This window comes from Podarcis pityusensis, assembly GCF_964106645.2.
Source record: "Podarcis pityusensis genome assembly, chromosome: 1".
Lineage (NCBI taxonomy): Eukaryota > Metazoa > Chordata > Lepidosauria > Squamata > Lacertidae > Podarcis > Podarcis pityusensis.
The window spans coordinates 91,156,010-91,172,374 of record NC_138028.1 but is presented as its reverse complement, the minus strand read 5'-3'; the positions used below and the strand labels follow the sequence as shown (position 1 = coordinate 91,172,374).

General features: G+C 39.5%; 1 protein-coding gene and 1 long non-coding RNA gene across 5 annotated transcripts in view; one reads left to right on the top strand and one right to left on the bottom strand.

Moving 5' to 3' along the window:
- Positions 1–16,365, top strand: part of LOC308479250 — a 199,777-nt gene that overhangs the window by 132,794 nt on the left and 50,618 nt on the right. The window lies entirely within an intron of this gene.
- Positions 5,030–16,365, bottom strand: part of RALB (RAS like proto-oncogene B) — a 28,048-nt gene continuing 16,712 nt past the window's right edge. For 3 of the 4 annotated variants that reach the window (XM_081009272.1, XM_081009273.1, XM_081009271.1), the window contains exons 2-5: positions 10,225–10,381; positions 8,713–8,921; positions 7,556–7,733; positions 5,030–6,585 (exon numbers count right to left, since the gene is read on the bottom strand). In XM_081009272.1, coding sequence (XP_080865398.1) covers positions 6,466–6,585; positions 7,556–7,733; positions 8,713–8,921; positions 10,225–10,338 — 621 coding nt within the window. In that variant the 5' untranslated portion in view covers positions 10,339–10,381 and the 3' untranslated portion in view covers positions 5,030–6,465. Of the gene's footprint in view, positions 6,586–7,555; positions 7,734–8,712; positions 8,922–10,224; positions 10,382–15,680; positions 15,783–16,365 lie in introns of those variants that run through there. The other variant, XM_081009274.1, reaches the window with a different exon arrangement.

Genomic DNA, 16,365 nt, shown 5'->3' with positions numbered 1-16,365 from the left:
ACATCATCCTACAGGGTCCTTGTGATATGCAACAATAGTAACTCCACATTCCTTTAAATGAATAAATATGTCTGGGTCTAGTGACACCTGAAAATGTTTGAAAAAGCCCACGGGGCACAGGCTTTTTAATCACACCCCAAGCGAGCAGATTTTAATTACCAGGGAGATTCATTCAAACCATTAAATGGAACTGGTCTATGTCTACATTTATCACCCAATGCAGCCTCTGTAACAGGCATACTACTCAGCACACAGCTTGATGGACCTGCTGAAAAAACCCACCTATTCAGGATTTCTGAGAGACATGTTCTGTAGGAGATTTGATCTATGCACAACTAAGTTGTATTTCAGATATTTAATACAATTGCGTCCTGTCTTTCCACCTCTCTCACAATAGGATCCTAACACACCTTATTTTTGTTCCTTATCCTAAAACTAATTGCTAGACAGATCTTGACTAAGATGAAGAGCTAGGGTCTTCTGTGTGTTGTGGAGGGTGGGGGTGATTAAAGAAAGCAATCCTTCTGTCAGACTGGGAATATCTCCTCACTCACCCAGTTTAGGATATTTCACCATTCTTCAGCAGACTTTCTTTTCTTTCAGCAAAGTAAGCATCTTACGTATATGTCAAACAAAGCTTCAACAGTACAGAAAACTGTAACGCAATTACATACTGAGAGAAACTAAAAACAACAACATGAGGCAAGAATGACTGAATTTAACTGAACACCCGAAGGGAGGGGCCGATTCCAGAGCACAGCACAAAAGCCCCACCCACCAGATGCCATACATTTTACTAATCAAATTAGGCCCCAGTGTTTTTCTTACACTGCAGTCATGGTAAGCAACATGCATTTGGCCAACTTGTACACATTTAAGGGCTTATTCAGAAAAATCAGCTTACTGTGCATCTTTGATGACTTTTCAAAGTAATATCTGTAAGCATAAGGTCTAGCAAGGGAAATGTTCATCTATGAAGCCATGCAACGGGGGCGGGGGGCGGGGGCGGGGAGCCAAAAAGGCTTTGCACTGATAGTTGCAAGCACCACTGATGTGGCACCAGAGTGATGTTTAAATAGCATTTAAAGGGTGTGGATATTAAAGTAGATTTAGCTCCAAGACAAGGAATGTAGGGAGAGGTTTGGAAGCACTTTGGAGGGGCAAACAGATGAGTCTTGCCTTCACTTCTGCAGCAAAGCAAGGGCTTGGAATAGGATGCAAAACGGTAAAGTTCCAAAATGGCCTATGTTCATACTGAAGAACATGCAATGTTTTATATTTAAAGAATCAAAAAGGAGCTTTGTTGGTACATAATTTTAAAAGCCTCCAAAATCCAATTGGGCAAAGCTTTATTGGAACCAACCAAAATGTCACAGAAGTGGGGCAAGCTTTAGAGTTCTCTTGAACTCTTTCATTAGGCAAGGCAGTACATGAATTAGAGGATGATGAGGAAAAAATAAAATACCAAAATCAGATTGATGTGTGTGGACTATGCAAATAAATACCTGGTGCTTGGCCTTTTTAAAAGGAACAGCTAAAACCCAGGAGGCCAGTTCCTGGAGATGTGTGGCCAGACTGGAGAAGTTAGTTACTATCTGTGTAGGCTCTCAGGCCTTGTCAAGAATAAAGTTTGATTTCTTTTTTTAAACACACATTATTATGAATTCATGTGTGAACAGAAGAAGACAATACAGTGCAGTAACAATGAAGTCAGCTTGTCTAAATCACCGTATTTTTCGCTCTATAAGATGCACCCGACCATAAGACGCACCTAGTTTTAGAGGAGAACAAGAAAAAAAATATTCTCGCTCTCTCTGCACAGTGCCCCTTCAGCGAAGCGGCAGGAGAAACTGAGCCCCTTCCATTTCTCCTCCCGCTTCGTTGAAGGGGCGCTGTGCAGAGAGGGAAAGCTGTGCAGCGCCTCTCCAGCGAAGAGAAGCCAGGAGAGTCACACACCATTCCACATACAGAGACTGACAGAATTAGCAAGTGCATCTTACTTCAACACGGACAATAGGATAGTTTCCTTCACTGCATCTGAGGATGGCAGGCTAGTTTACGGGGCAGACTATGGGGCTCAAACAACTGAGATCTGTGGGTAGAAGCCGGTATAGAAATCCAATAAATAACAACAACTCTGTCTTCCAATGGAGGGGAATGGCTGGGAACCCATCACATGCTCAGCCCAAGGCACTCACCTCACTGGTAGGGCCTGACCTGTCAGCATTTTATAGTTAATCTTTAAGAAAAGCTTTAATCTGATTTGTGACACTGTTATAAAAAATCGGCTTCTGAGATTTTATACACAGATATATATAGATATACACACATACACATGGACATACACATACACCCCTTTATGACTAGCAAAGGACACAGACAACCATGTGTGTGACTACAAAAGAGAACCAACAGCAGCTAGTTAAATAGTAATTTCCTATCACTACTGGGACTAAAAAGGACTTTCAGTACTGCATAGAGAAATTGGTTCCTTTGTATAGCTAGTGATTTACACTTTCCCATTTATGTAAATTTTATTGATACTTTGGTGGCTGCTTTACACACACACACACACACACACACACACACACAGGATTAGCAGCCTTGGTCACTAGTAAATATTACATACGAGCTCCTCTGTCCAGACAGTGCAAAAACACAAGTCATTTGGTGTCTTTCTGCTCATCAGCTGGAAGCCACCCTTTGGGTTAGATCTGTCTGACAGATGTTACATCCAAAATGTGCACATACAGATGTGTATGTGGGTGCAACTGCACAATATGGAAACATGGCAGATTCAGTGATGCACAATAACATTGTTAAGTGTGCATACATTAGCAAAATGAAGCTATTAGATGACTGACCTTTAAGAAAAGGAAACCTTGGTGCTGGGCTTTGGGAAGAGAAGGCACAAGGCTCTGGCTGGAAAAGTGCTAACAAGGGATAGGGAAGGAGGCAGGATCCTGTCAGAGTCCTCACACCTCCTTCCCCAAGCCCAGCACCTTCCTTACTTGGCTTTGGGAAGGCAGTGCAAGGGCTGGGGAAAGTGTCAAATGTTGCTGAGGGCTACCAAGAAAAGTCCCCAAGGGCTGCGTGTGGCTCTTGGGATGCATGTTGGACCACCTTGAACTAACCTAACAATTGAGAGATCAAAAAGTCCATCTCTAGATAAGAATCTTTACTTAGTGCTTGGCTTTCTTTCCTGATTAATGAGATGCTGGAAGGAAGAGACAAATCCTCAGCAATATCAGAACCATTTGCCCTTTATTGACACTGATGATTACTGTGCCTTATTGGTTTTGCTTGATATTTTCATTGTTATTGATTTGATCTGCCTTGACAATTTGTTTTGTAACATTGTTTCTCATCTCTTCCAAAAAGCATCTGTAATTGTTTCAATATTGGATTTAAACTTAATATAAGGAAAATAACTACAATAGTAAGAAACCTTTTCCCCAATAACATTAAGAAGCAATGCGACCCAAGCACATTATCATGCCATTGCTTTCCCTCTTATTGCCATTTCTGCAATGAGAGCAGTCAATTTTTCAATTTAAGGGCCATATTCCTCCTAAACCACAGCAATGTTAACTATATAGCCCTCCTGTAATTATGATTTAAGGAAATACTAACCATTAAAAAAATAGTCTTACCATTCTATCACTTTTATTTGGTGAAAGAGTGGCTGTAAATCCAGATGGATATGTCACAGCTAATTAATGAAACAGTTACTTGCTGCTGGTGATTTTATGAGAGATTAAAAACAAAGCTGTACCCAGAAGTCTCACATCCAAGACTCATTGCACAGTCAACATCCTGTTTCTTTCCAAAGACTTGGGTGGATTGAACAAAAAAGATTTCACTTACACTAGGGAACATGGTTGAATTATAATTTTCCCATCAATGATTGGGAAGTGCTTGCCCAAGTAAATTGGCTGTTTCTCTGCACAGGTGGTCCGTCAACACTGGATTGTAGAACTGGACCTGGTAAACAACTCTGGAGAGTCCTTACATAAGAGTGGGGAAACATCATTTATTTCAGGCAGGGAACAATCAGAGGTGATGAAACCTAGGGATGTGTTAACTCATTTCCACTTTGAGAAACAGAATCTGCCCAAGAAATAGGATCTGTTGGGTGAAAAAGCTGTCCTACATGACAGTGGGGATTTCTCCCTCAAGTTCTAGATATGCTCCTAGATCTCCCCAATGAACCATTTCTAAACCAACTGTGGTGATGGTGAGGGAACAGCTTTCTGTCTTCCCAATCAACACTCCTGATCTGGAAACAATCAACTGTTCCGGAAGCATTTGGCCTTCTTGCTGCAAGTGAGAGAGAAATGGTACTTCGATGAGGCATAGAGAGGTGAAGCTATGACATGTTGGCAAATCAGACTTGCTGCATGAGCAGGACTTAACCCTGATGACACCAGCAGCCAAAATGCAGTTTTCAGCAACTGTACAGAGGCTAGGTTGAACAGGTTTTGCCATCACACAGGAAAAGAAACATCTAGAGATACCAGAAGCTTGAAAACCTTATCTCAAGCATAGGAAAAATGCAGCTAAAGAGGGGGAATATTGCCACATGTTCATTTATCACTTTAGTACTGTTTCATTTGCATGCAAATGTATGCAGCTTTAAATAAAATTTCTTTACTTTGGCAGCTCGCTCATAGTCCTATTTGGTAACTAACCTCTGCCCTTATGCAAGAGAAACACCGAGTTTTGTAAACATCCAGACACACTTACTCTTAGTTGCAGTTTCCAGACTGCTGCCCCCTCTTCTCATATTTATAAGCAGCAGCTGATTTCGCAAAGCTGCTGCTATATCAGAGCACCCATGCACAACTTTCTCCCAGGTGGATTCTGAACTTATTTTGTAATCAGATAAAATAATGATCACCTGTATGATCACACCCAAGTTGCTCACCTATTGTGCCTGCAAAAAAATAATTTCAAAAGCTCATCTGCTCACCTTCACATGCTTTTCCATCCACAACATTAACAATGAAGTAGTGACAAAATCAGAAAAAAAGCTTTTAGTGCGTATATTTAGCTGCCTTTATAATACAGACTTCTCCCCATGATTTATTGAGTAACTATATAAAAAAGTTTTGCAGCAGCAGAATTAATACAACCTGTGCAACAACAATAAGGGTCAGGCTTTTTGGCAACTTCACATAATTAGCTCAGATGTCACTTTAAAGGGGCAAGTGTAAAGATGTGAAAAGATCACTCATTTCACTTGCTTTAATCCCACACACCCCTGCTCTTAGCAAAATAGTATTGAGTGTTCAAATGCAACTCTTGAAATTACAAATACAGCAATAACTCATTACAGAAAGGGAAGGAAAACCCAGCATAGTTAAATAGCAAAGTGCTTCTGTATGGCACAATCCCCAGGACTCTGCTGCACAAGGGCCTTAGATTTGCATAATTACAATTAATTTCAATTGAGTGTGTGCAGAGTTAGTTACTCATGGATGGTCCTCTCAGACTTTAAATGAGACTGAATGGAAACTCACTAGATTTCAGTGTGGGCCCTACAATTTTTTTTAAAAAAGAAACAAATTCCCTTGTTAAACACTGAAAGAGTAAAAATGCACCAATTTCTACAGATTCAATACATGTTTACAAATTCACTGCTACACCACAAATAGAATGTTCAAGTTTTTTTTGGGGGGGGGGGAGCAAATCTAGTATTTGGCAGACAGGATGGAATTACTTGAATTTCTCAATATTAGAAAGATGCCTTGTCCATTTACCCCGAATAAGCTGTTGGAATGAAGGAGGAAATAAATTGGAAATACAGAGTGCCAGAATATAACCACTAATGCTCTGAAATTATAGGCTCAATTCAGGAATACTGCTGCGATGACTCAAACACCAACTCACTACTGAGTCTTTGTTTCTGAATGACTAAGTCCTTATAGCGTCCATCCAATATGTTGGCAAAATAGTAGCATCATAACCTACTTTAATACAGTTGTGTGCAAATTTCAGAGACCAGAGAGATCTCAGTATGTCTTAACTTTCCCTTTTAAAAGAATGGCTAAAGGCTTATGCCTTTATTAGGAGCACCAAAACTGAAGTCACATAGGAGAGGCAGGTAACTTTGGTTGAACTTCAATCAGAACTAGCCACTGCATAAGACTGAGGAAGAGTCCATAGAGAGAGTGCCAACATTGGGAGCAACATCAGGAGAGAAATTCAGAGTGATCATACTGCTGATAAGATTTGCTGGCAATATTTTTAGCATGGACAGTTGCTTTCAAGAATTGTCCCTTTCAGTATACATGGATTCGTTGAACTTCATAATTTTTCAAACCAAGTTTTGCACTTTCAAAAAGGCTATTATGTGAGTGGAAAAGCTTATTGGATCAAGAGGTCTCCTCATTCATCCAGTCCTCTACCCTTAGTGGTAAATGTCTTGTTAATTCCGCAGCCTGTATGTACAGTTCCTAAAGATCACAATAAGCAGCATCTTTCTTTAAAGCTCTTCTTGTTCTTGCTGCTCTTCTTGCCATTCTTGTCTTTGTTTTCCGACATCTTCTTGGCTCTAATCTCTCTCATTAGATCAAAGAATACCTAAAATGAAAAACTGCACATTAATAACAGAATTTTTTTTTAGCATACAGGGATTCAGCCTATAATAATAATATACAATATGTTGTTTGCTTTATAAGAAAAGTTAAAATTACCACAGGAATAGACCTTTTTACCGTTGTTTTAGAGAGATTTAAAATCTAAACACAAGAACACAATGGAAATAGATACAACAGGTATCTACAGAATATTACGTTTTGTCGATAATGAAGCGTTTTAATGACTAGTAAATCAACACTCTTTTTTATTACTTTTGCATAAAGATCCAAATTTAGTGCAGAATACATGGATTACGGTGGAATCTAGAAGAATTCTATAGGAACATTTTCCTATGGACACACGAAAAGTTTAAATGGAGACCTAGCCTTTATGCATACTAACATAAAGCTTAATGACACATATTTAAGATGAAGAACTTGGGATTCAATCTTAGTGAGCTTCTGAATTTGCTGACAAGATTTTCGGAAATGAGATCTGAAGCACAGATTATATTGCAATAACCCCCAAAGCACTTTTTAAAGAAGTTTTGGTGATCAAGAGCAACTGAGAAGGTTACCTTTGGAAGGCATCTAGCAAGGTTGCAAGGAAACCAGTGCTTCTCAATTAAACTCATGCCAAGTCATTATATGCCATGAATATGCTACAAGATGTGTTCAGCATGGTCATACTAATATTCATTGAACCCAGCCACAGAACACAATTTGTAGTCGGAGCATAATTTAAGAGGAAAACCAGCAGCCAAGACAGGAATCCTGTATTCTCACATAAAAGTAGCAAGTTTCCTTGCTATCCGAATGAGAGCCCTATAGTTCTTAAACACAACTCCCCTCAAATTCTCCATAATAAAAGGAGTCCTCAAAGGGCAGAAGTTTCTTGCTTTGTATTTATCCACAACTGCAAGTCAGTAACCACATTTAGAAGGCTGCTGCCCAAAACCAACTTAGTACTTTACCTTATCTACATTTGCTCTGGTTTTTGCTGATGTCTCTACATATTGCACTCCCCACTCGTCTGCTTTACTTCTAGCCGCTTCTACAGGCACTTGCCGACGGTCTTCCAAGTCAGATTTATTTCCCACCACAAGTAAAGGTATCTTGTCCTCTTCAGCTTTTACACGCAGGATCTGCTCCCTAGTAAAAAATATTAAACACAAAGCAACTGAGGTGGCTATCATAGCAATTTCCCAGTAGTCTAAAACTATGGAAAATGTACAACAATTTATTATTTCACATGCCAAGAAATGATGGGAGCATTAAATAGAGGTTTAAAATTCTTCGCTCGACTAAAACTACAAAAGAAATGTGTCTCAAGGAAGTTGACAGAGATAGTGTGGGCCTGGAGACAAAGGCCAAGAAAAGTTGAAGGAGTTTGATAAGTTTAGCCAGAGGTTATGATAGACGTCTTCAACTATACAAAGAGCTGCCACACAGAGATGAAGAAAATTTGCTTTTGTTCACTCCAGACAGTAGGGCATGAACCAATGGGTTCAAATGATAAATGAAAGGGATAAAACTAAACATTAGGAATAACCTATTGATGGTACAAGCTGTTACAACAGTGGAACAGACTTCCTTGAAAATTGGTGTAATTTTCTTCATTAGACATTTTTAAGAGAAGGCTCAATAGCAAACAAACAGGGATACTGTAGTAGTGTGTTTACTGCATTGGCAGAGGTTGGACTGGATGACTTCTGAGGTCCCTTCCAAAACTAAGATTCTGCTGCAAACATTCACCCCAAGAAACATCTAAACATACTTAACACAAATATTGCTAATGTTCATTTGTAGCCTTTATACCTTCAGATGTGCTCACTATTTTCCTGTTCCAACTGCAGGAACAAAATATTAAGAAAGTGAAGCTCAACACTTAAAATGTTGTCCCTGGGAGGCAGGGCAGGGCAGGGCAAAGATTATTTTACCCTTCAGTGGCAAAAAATAAGAAAACGTCTGTGTTACCTGGGTCAAATGAATTCCACCCAGGTAACCACCTCAATTTCACTATTAGTTACACTTGTAAAATGATGTTCACTTTGGCATATTATTCAGTTCATTGGACCATATTCCTTTTTTGGCACACAAATACAGAAAATGCCTAGAGATCACTACTTACCTAAACTCTGCTGTTGCTGTAAAGGATTCATGCTCCGTTATGGAGAAAACTAGGAGAAAACCCTCTCCACTACGGAAGTAATTGTCTCGAATAGCTGCATAATCTTCTTGTCCAGCTGTATCCAAAATATCGATTTGTACTTCCTCACCATCCAAAACTACTTTCTTTCTGTAACTATCAGCCTTCGTAGGTTCATAGTCTTCAACAAACTAAGAGTTATAAAAGGAGTAATTAACTGTAGAGTACGCATACTCAGCTTCTGATACCTGATTTTTGTCAACTTCAGCCCATATGCCAATAAGGATTCCTTCAGCCCATATGCCAAGAAGACTAGACATCAAAGACCAATATGGATGGGTTATCAAATTATCAGTAGTGACTTCTGGGAACAATGTAGCAAAATATTTTACCTTATAAGCCACCTTATATTTATGTTCTTCAACCTTGGGTGCCCTGATGTTTTTAGACTACAATTCCCATCATCCCTGATTACTGGCTAAGGTGACTGGGGATTATGAGAACTACAGTCCAGCATACTTTAGTTGAGATTCCTGCATTGCAGGGGGTTGGACTAAATGCCCCTCAGGGTCCTTCCAACTCTACAATTCTATGAACATCTGAGAACCCACATGAACTGTGTCCGACATGTAGGTCTCAAGCAAAAGACAAGATACTATTTATACGTCCTCTTAGCAAAATATGTTGGAAACCAACTATCGAATCTTATCATGCTTCTTGGATACAAAGTATTTTCTTTCGTTGTGCTATTTTAAGGCTGCGGTTTTGACTCTAAATAGCACAGGACACAATGCTAAATAAAAATGCTTCCTTCACTATGGAAGTAGAGTTGTGCAGTAAGACATTAAGAGATTATACGGGTGGGGCTGGAATATGAGATTCTCAGCAAAAAGAGATATAACATTTTAAAAATATTTATGTTTCTTTTTGTGATGGGAAAAGACAATATCATTCCCTGCAAGCTCCCACCCCAGCTTCTGAGATTTCACACTGTTCAAACAATGCCCTGGTCATTTCTATAGATAGAAGTTTTCTTGAGGCGCCAACCCAATTGTCAGATTCTGTGCTTCTGCAGCACAAGCATGGAACCACAGAACACACACAGCTCTAAGTGACATTTGATGTACTATTGTTATCATAAAGTATTTATATATAGCACAACAAATTCTCTGGAGTGCTTCAGACAGATAAGAGCAGAACAGCCTACTTGAACCTCCAAGTTTTTGTGAAAGAGGAACTTAATCTCTGAACTAAGCTATAAATGCAAGAATTCAACAATATAAAATCAGCTGTTTTACTGGCCCTGCTATAGTTAATGGGGTTGTAGCTCTTTTAGGAAGAAACTTCAGTTTTGAAGAATAATGCTTTTTTCCTGTGTTTCTGAACCAATCTACGGCTGTGCTTAGTTATTTCGTATTAAGGAAGCAAAGTGCAGATGCAATAATGGTCCACTCCACTGTAATTGAAAATGTACACATAGATCACAAATCTTACCTCATCATACATAAACTGAAGTGTAAGTGCTGATTTGCCCACACCTCCACTGCCAACCATGATTACTTTGTGGAGGGCCAGAGAGCTCTGGTTTTTTGCCTTGTTAGCAGCCATTTTTCTGCACTGTTGTCAAGCACCACCAAAGCAGACTGATGAGCTAAAAGGTAAGAAACAGAAAACGTGTTTGGTATGTAAATCAAGTATTTAAAATTTAGAATCAGTGTAGAGATTTATCACAGCACCCTTTGATTAATGCTTTTGCTCTACAGTATTAACAGTGCACACCTTGGTAACCTACAGTCAGGCATAAACTATGGCTTCCAATGAATGAGCAGTATTGCTGGATACCCTGCTCACCCTGCTCACCCGTAGCCCTGCCTACAACTGCAGCAAACAGGTCATGAGGCTTGGCACACTAGGCAAACCAGCATTCCTGTCCCTCAAACAAACCATGAGTGGGAAGCAACAAGCCCTGGTTTATGTTTCTGGTTTGTTTGGAGAAAAACAAGTCACAGGTCGTGGATCACATGACATGTGATGCTAATTTAGCCCTTTGGTTTGTTTCTCTTTGCCGCAGCCAAGGCAGAATGAAGCAAGTAAAATTTGAGCAACTCCAACACACAGCTCAACACACAGCCTGCAACTGTTAAGTGAAGAGACCATAGCAGCATTTATGAACTATCCCCAATTTTACTGGCCACAACATGACACCGAACCAGAGTGCCACATTAACTAGTCTCAAGTTTGTGTGTTCCCCATTCTCTCTTCTTCGTCTGGCTCATCTACCAGCTAGAGATTGGAAGCAGCCACTTGTTTTCAACCAACTACAGTTAATGGCGGGATCCAATGAAGTAGTACTATCAGTTCAAGGACTTCTGGCTGTGTAATGGACCTTCTTCTTCCTCTTGTTGCGTTCTGCCAAATCTCTTCTGGGTTATCTCCAACCCTCTGCAGCAGATATGGGGAGGGGCACACAGAGAGAGGGTAGGGAATTTCTGTTGTACAAATGGAAACCCTTGCACCAATGGTACTACTACAATGGATACCACCAAGATGTGTTTCCTAAACAGGGACATACATTTTAGTTTAAAATATCAAACTAGAGCTGTAAAGGTCTGTCGAAAAATAAAACATCCCCATGGAGGACTAAAAGGACACGGTTTGGTAGGGTGCAGCTACTGCATGCTCTCCTCTCTTCATGCACTGACTTATGCCCAATTCAGAATACCTAAATAGGGTTACCATAGGCTGTGTTTCGGAATGGACCAGAAACTGTCAAACTCATTTTACACCAAATTTAGCTATATTGCATGGTATAACCATCTCAGGGAAACAAACCACTGGAGTAAAGTGCCCCTGCATATCTATAGACCCTTCCCGCATATCCAGTTTATAGGAACTCAGGATAAGCAAGACACCTTTGAGATGCTTTCCTATCACTGCTTAAGAAGCATTAACTCTGCATTCACTTAAACCACACATTTCCCTTAACCTATGAACAGGAATTTCCTTGAGACACCTTACATTTTTAGAAGCTGCTTCGTAGTATGAGGCTCTTTATGCAGGCAATGTTTATATAAATACACCCAAAGAGATGGATATTACATTATTTCAGTACAACTTAAATCAATTTTAAAACAATCAAATGGCTTCAAGAGTCCATTGCTTTCCATTTCATTACTTAGTATCTTAAAATAGAATCTGTAAAGTAGGAAGCAAACTACAGTTAAGCAAGCATGCTCAATCATTCTCATTTTACTTGCCATGCAGCTGGCGTTTACAGACTTTCTCCAGCTACAATGCAACTGAAAGCAGCCATTCTTCAGAGGGCCTTTAGTTTATACAGATACAAACAGAACTCCTTTGTGAAACCCTTCCAGTAGCCAACTTCTAAATTATTGGTTGAAATTTTAAACTAAATATATTCTGTATAAATTGCAATACTGTAGTGTGCTGTATTTTGTATCTTCATAGTTCATGTATGGCACAGAAAGATACAGAGACTATGAAGTCACAAGGTTCAAGTTACATACATTATGGAGATCCAGAGTTAACAACATGTTTAGCAGTTTTACCAAAATATAATAATGTTCTTAAGAGTAATTAAAGACCACTGAAAAAGAAACACCTGGAGGATTGAGGACCCTAGGTGTTCCAGTGACAACTTCAACTGTCTGGTAACCCCCTGACTCTGATCAGCATAAAACAAATCCATGTACGGTGGTACCTTGGGTTTCAGACGCTTCAGGTTACAGAGTCCGCTAACCCAGAAATAGTACCTCGGGTTAAGAACTTTGCTTCAGGATGAGAACAGAAATTGCACAGTGGCGGCACAGCAGCAGCAGGAGGCCCCATTAGCTAAAGTGGTACCTCAGGTTAAGAAACGTTTCAGGTTAAGAACGGACCTCTGGAACAAATTAAGTTCTTAACCCAAGGTACCACTGTATCAAAGAGAGCTTATAGGCAAGCCTAATTGTTCTAATGTTCTCCCAATAAGCATGTATAGAAGCTCTCCCACCACCAGATCACCACACAATTTTCATATATACATTGTTAGAGAATGTGTGTGCATGTTATGCCAGGGCAGGTGACAACACTAATAGTCTACTGTGACTAACTACCAGAAAAGCTGAAGGACTAAACATGTACTAACAAGTGATCGGTTTAGTCACCATGTATTTAAGAACACCGTGTTTGCCACATGAAAAAGAGAGATACAGAGGTGGCCGAGCAGCCTTTAATCATTCAAGAGTACATTTATTCAAGTGAATCATTCAAAGGCAAGCTATAAAACTTGGGCCAGGCTGTAAGTACTGTACTATTAAGTTTAAGTCAAGGGATTGTCATTTATATTATGATTTATATTATGAAGAGATACTTCAGCTGTTCAAATGATTACCTTTTGCTGCTCTTTATATCTAAATAAATTAGACAGCTATTTTTGCTTCTCTCCCCACATCACTTAGCCTTGAACAATAGGTCAGAACATTCAGAAAGCCCAAAGGGTAATGCTTTATATGACAGAAGTGTATTGATAGATTAAATTAGAACAAAGCTGGGCACTTTTTTGTCTATTCTTATCTCTCAATGTTAAACAGAAAGAATATTTTGCCTTTCAGTATTAGGCACAAGTAGCTTCAGGCTTGGGGTCCCAAGAGTTTAATTGAAACCTATGTAGAAGATAGCCTTCTATTGCAAGCCAAGTCCTTTTTAAAAAATAATAATAACGTATGCATTCTGAGCAACAGAGTGCATACATTTCCCAAGCTGATTTTGTTTAAAAATGCAAATTTCTTCCTTAACCTAGATAAAAAATGCTGAGCAATAACCAAGGATACCTGAATCCTCCTACATTAAAAAGCCCCCACACAAAATGTTGTTGCCATGGCTACATGCCATCATTCTGCTTTCTTTCTTGGGACCATAATATTATTCACTGAATCTAAAGGAGCATTCTACCCTTTTTGTCGACATAAACAGTCAAGCTTGCTCAGTGACCAAATATAAAAGTTTAGGGAAATACATGCTCTGGGCTCATTAGTGATGCAATCAAAACTGGCATATCAAAGAGGAAAAACTAGTTTATATCAAGTCACCATCAACTCCACAGAGCTCTGATCTTGAAGCAGTGAGTCAAGCATAAGGAAATGCAGCCCGGGCCAAAATAGGATGCAACATTGTGTGGCAGGCATTCATTTCCCCCTGTTTTCATTAACCTGAGTAACTGTTTTGGAAATTTCTCAATATTGCTCGGCCACTGACTGGGACAGCCTATTTCTGAGCCTCAAATACTTTGAGTACATTTCCCATGAAGCCTCAAAAAGGTACAACTACTAATTTAAACAAAAATACACAAATGAACTAAATAAACAGGTAAAATGTTTATTATACCTTGGTAGGTTATATGCAATCATCAGGAAGCTGTTAAGTATTTTTTGTTGTTGTTTAGACATTTGTTTTAGCAGTATGATAGCAAGTCTAAAATACTTTATTATTACGTAAATAGTTTAAATATTTATTTAAAACAGTAAACTGTGTTTTAATCCAGGAATTTGCCATTTTTTCCTCAAAGCATCAGGGAAGGGAGAAACAGCAGCAAAAGAATGGGGAAATCCAAAGCCCTGCCTCTCTCATGTTTGTCAATATAGACAAGGCTGGAGGGAAAATAAGTTATGCCTGCTCCAGGACGGCATTCTCCTGTCCCTGCCCCCTACAATATTCTGGCATCTTGTTAGGGGAACAGGAGGGTTTGGATATTCCCACCAGCAGAGGAGCAAGAACAGCAGAGGTTGCCATGCTTCAGACAGGGAAACCTGCAAGAGCAACTCTCCCTCTCCTGTCCTGGGATGCCACTCCAGACTATAGCAGGGGTTGCAAACATGGCACCCTCAGGTACATCTGCAGAGGCTTTTCCTGGAACAAACAGAATCCCATCTACTCACTGAAATAAGACCGGAAAGAAGAATTGCCTTGTAGCCAAAATAGTAGGATGCAGTGTGTAACTGGTTGGGGTGTTTGTGTGATGCACACCAACATTTTCTCTGGCTTGCAAACATGCACAAGCCCCACAAAAGCTTGGTGATCTCTGGACCATAGAATTCTGTTCTTTTGTTAAATTTATCTGTACTGTTACACCCAGTTTAGCTTCCGAAGCAGTCATTTATGCAAAAGCCTCAGTAGCTATTTTCACATATATACATAATTGTACATTCTCTTCCACCAGTACCTTCAAATCTTGCCTTGGGCAGAAGCCTACATATTTTATCAAAATAAGAGATAAAAAGTTGTCATATTTGTGTGTGCTTAAGAAATAATTTATTCAGACTGACAAGGCTGACTGTTTACATCAAGTTGATATATACAACTGAGACAACTAAGCTTTTTTAAAAACAAAAAACAAATCAAAACCCCTGTTTCTAGTTGCAGCCACGCTAGCAAATATTCATTAGGCTTCAAAAATAACACTAGAAACATAACACACACAGTGGTACCTCAGGTTAAGTACTTAATTCGTTCTGGAGGTCCGTTCTTAACCTGAAACTGTTCTTAACCTGAAGCACCATTTTGGCTAATGGGGCCTCCTGCTGCCGCCACGCGATTTCTGTTCTCATCCTGAAGCAAAGTTCTTAACCCAAGGTACTATTTCTGGGTTAGCGGAGTCTGTAACCTGAAGCATCTGTAACCTGAAGCATCTGTAACCCAAGGTACCACTGTATTTAAAACATTTACTTACAGTCACCAAATGTGATTCTAGGCTTCTAATCCAAGCTTGTGCACTGCTTGTTTACTCCACTAACCTACTAACCTGAATCTCAATCATGTCATGAACCTGCAATATGCATCACACTGAAGGGAAGTGTAGTTCAGATCAAAACACTCCTCTGCATCGGATTGCACATTTATCGTAAGATACAAAGCAAGAACCTATCCAGCAGACAAAACAACCCACTGCAGACCTTATAGCCGTAGGCCAGTTTGGTTCAATGTTCAGTTCAGATTCTTTCTCACTGGCTTAGATTGAGAGTTTACATCAGGAAGATCCATAGGAAAGGCCACAGCTGTGATGGATGAAGGAGGAAAGGATGTGTTCAGTTTTAAAATTAGTAGTATGTACTGTAATAGTCAACCAACCAACATGGGAATTTACTTTCCATCTAATTGGAAAACATGCCCAGTAACTGCCAATCCATCCTGCACAGTTCTACCAATTTTAAGGTACATTACATTATCATCATACTTTGTAGGCAAAGCTACAATCAAGGCTACAGTATGAAGGGAATGTAAGTAACACACATATCACACAGCACCACCTGATAGAACAGTAGACACAAGCTCGCCATTCGAAAAACGTTTACATTAGCAATTAATGGAATAATTCCTCTACAAGCTGAAACTGTAAATCATTTAAACTTTCGAATTTACTACCAGGAGAAAGGCTGGCACCAGTAGGAAAGAGATTGTTGGCAAGAGATTTGGATTTGTTCTTCTTTTCTTCTACCATGATGTATTCATCTGTTAAATTGAGCAGCAACCTTACAGAAAATAACCTCAACTACAATATCCTTTGCAGCTTTTTACAGTGATTTAAAGAAGTGAATTTTCTTAAGCCTGCCAGCTTCAGATTTTTTTAAGAAAAGGAAA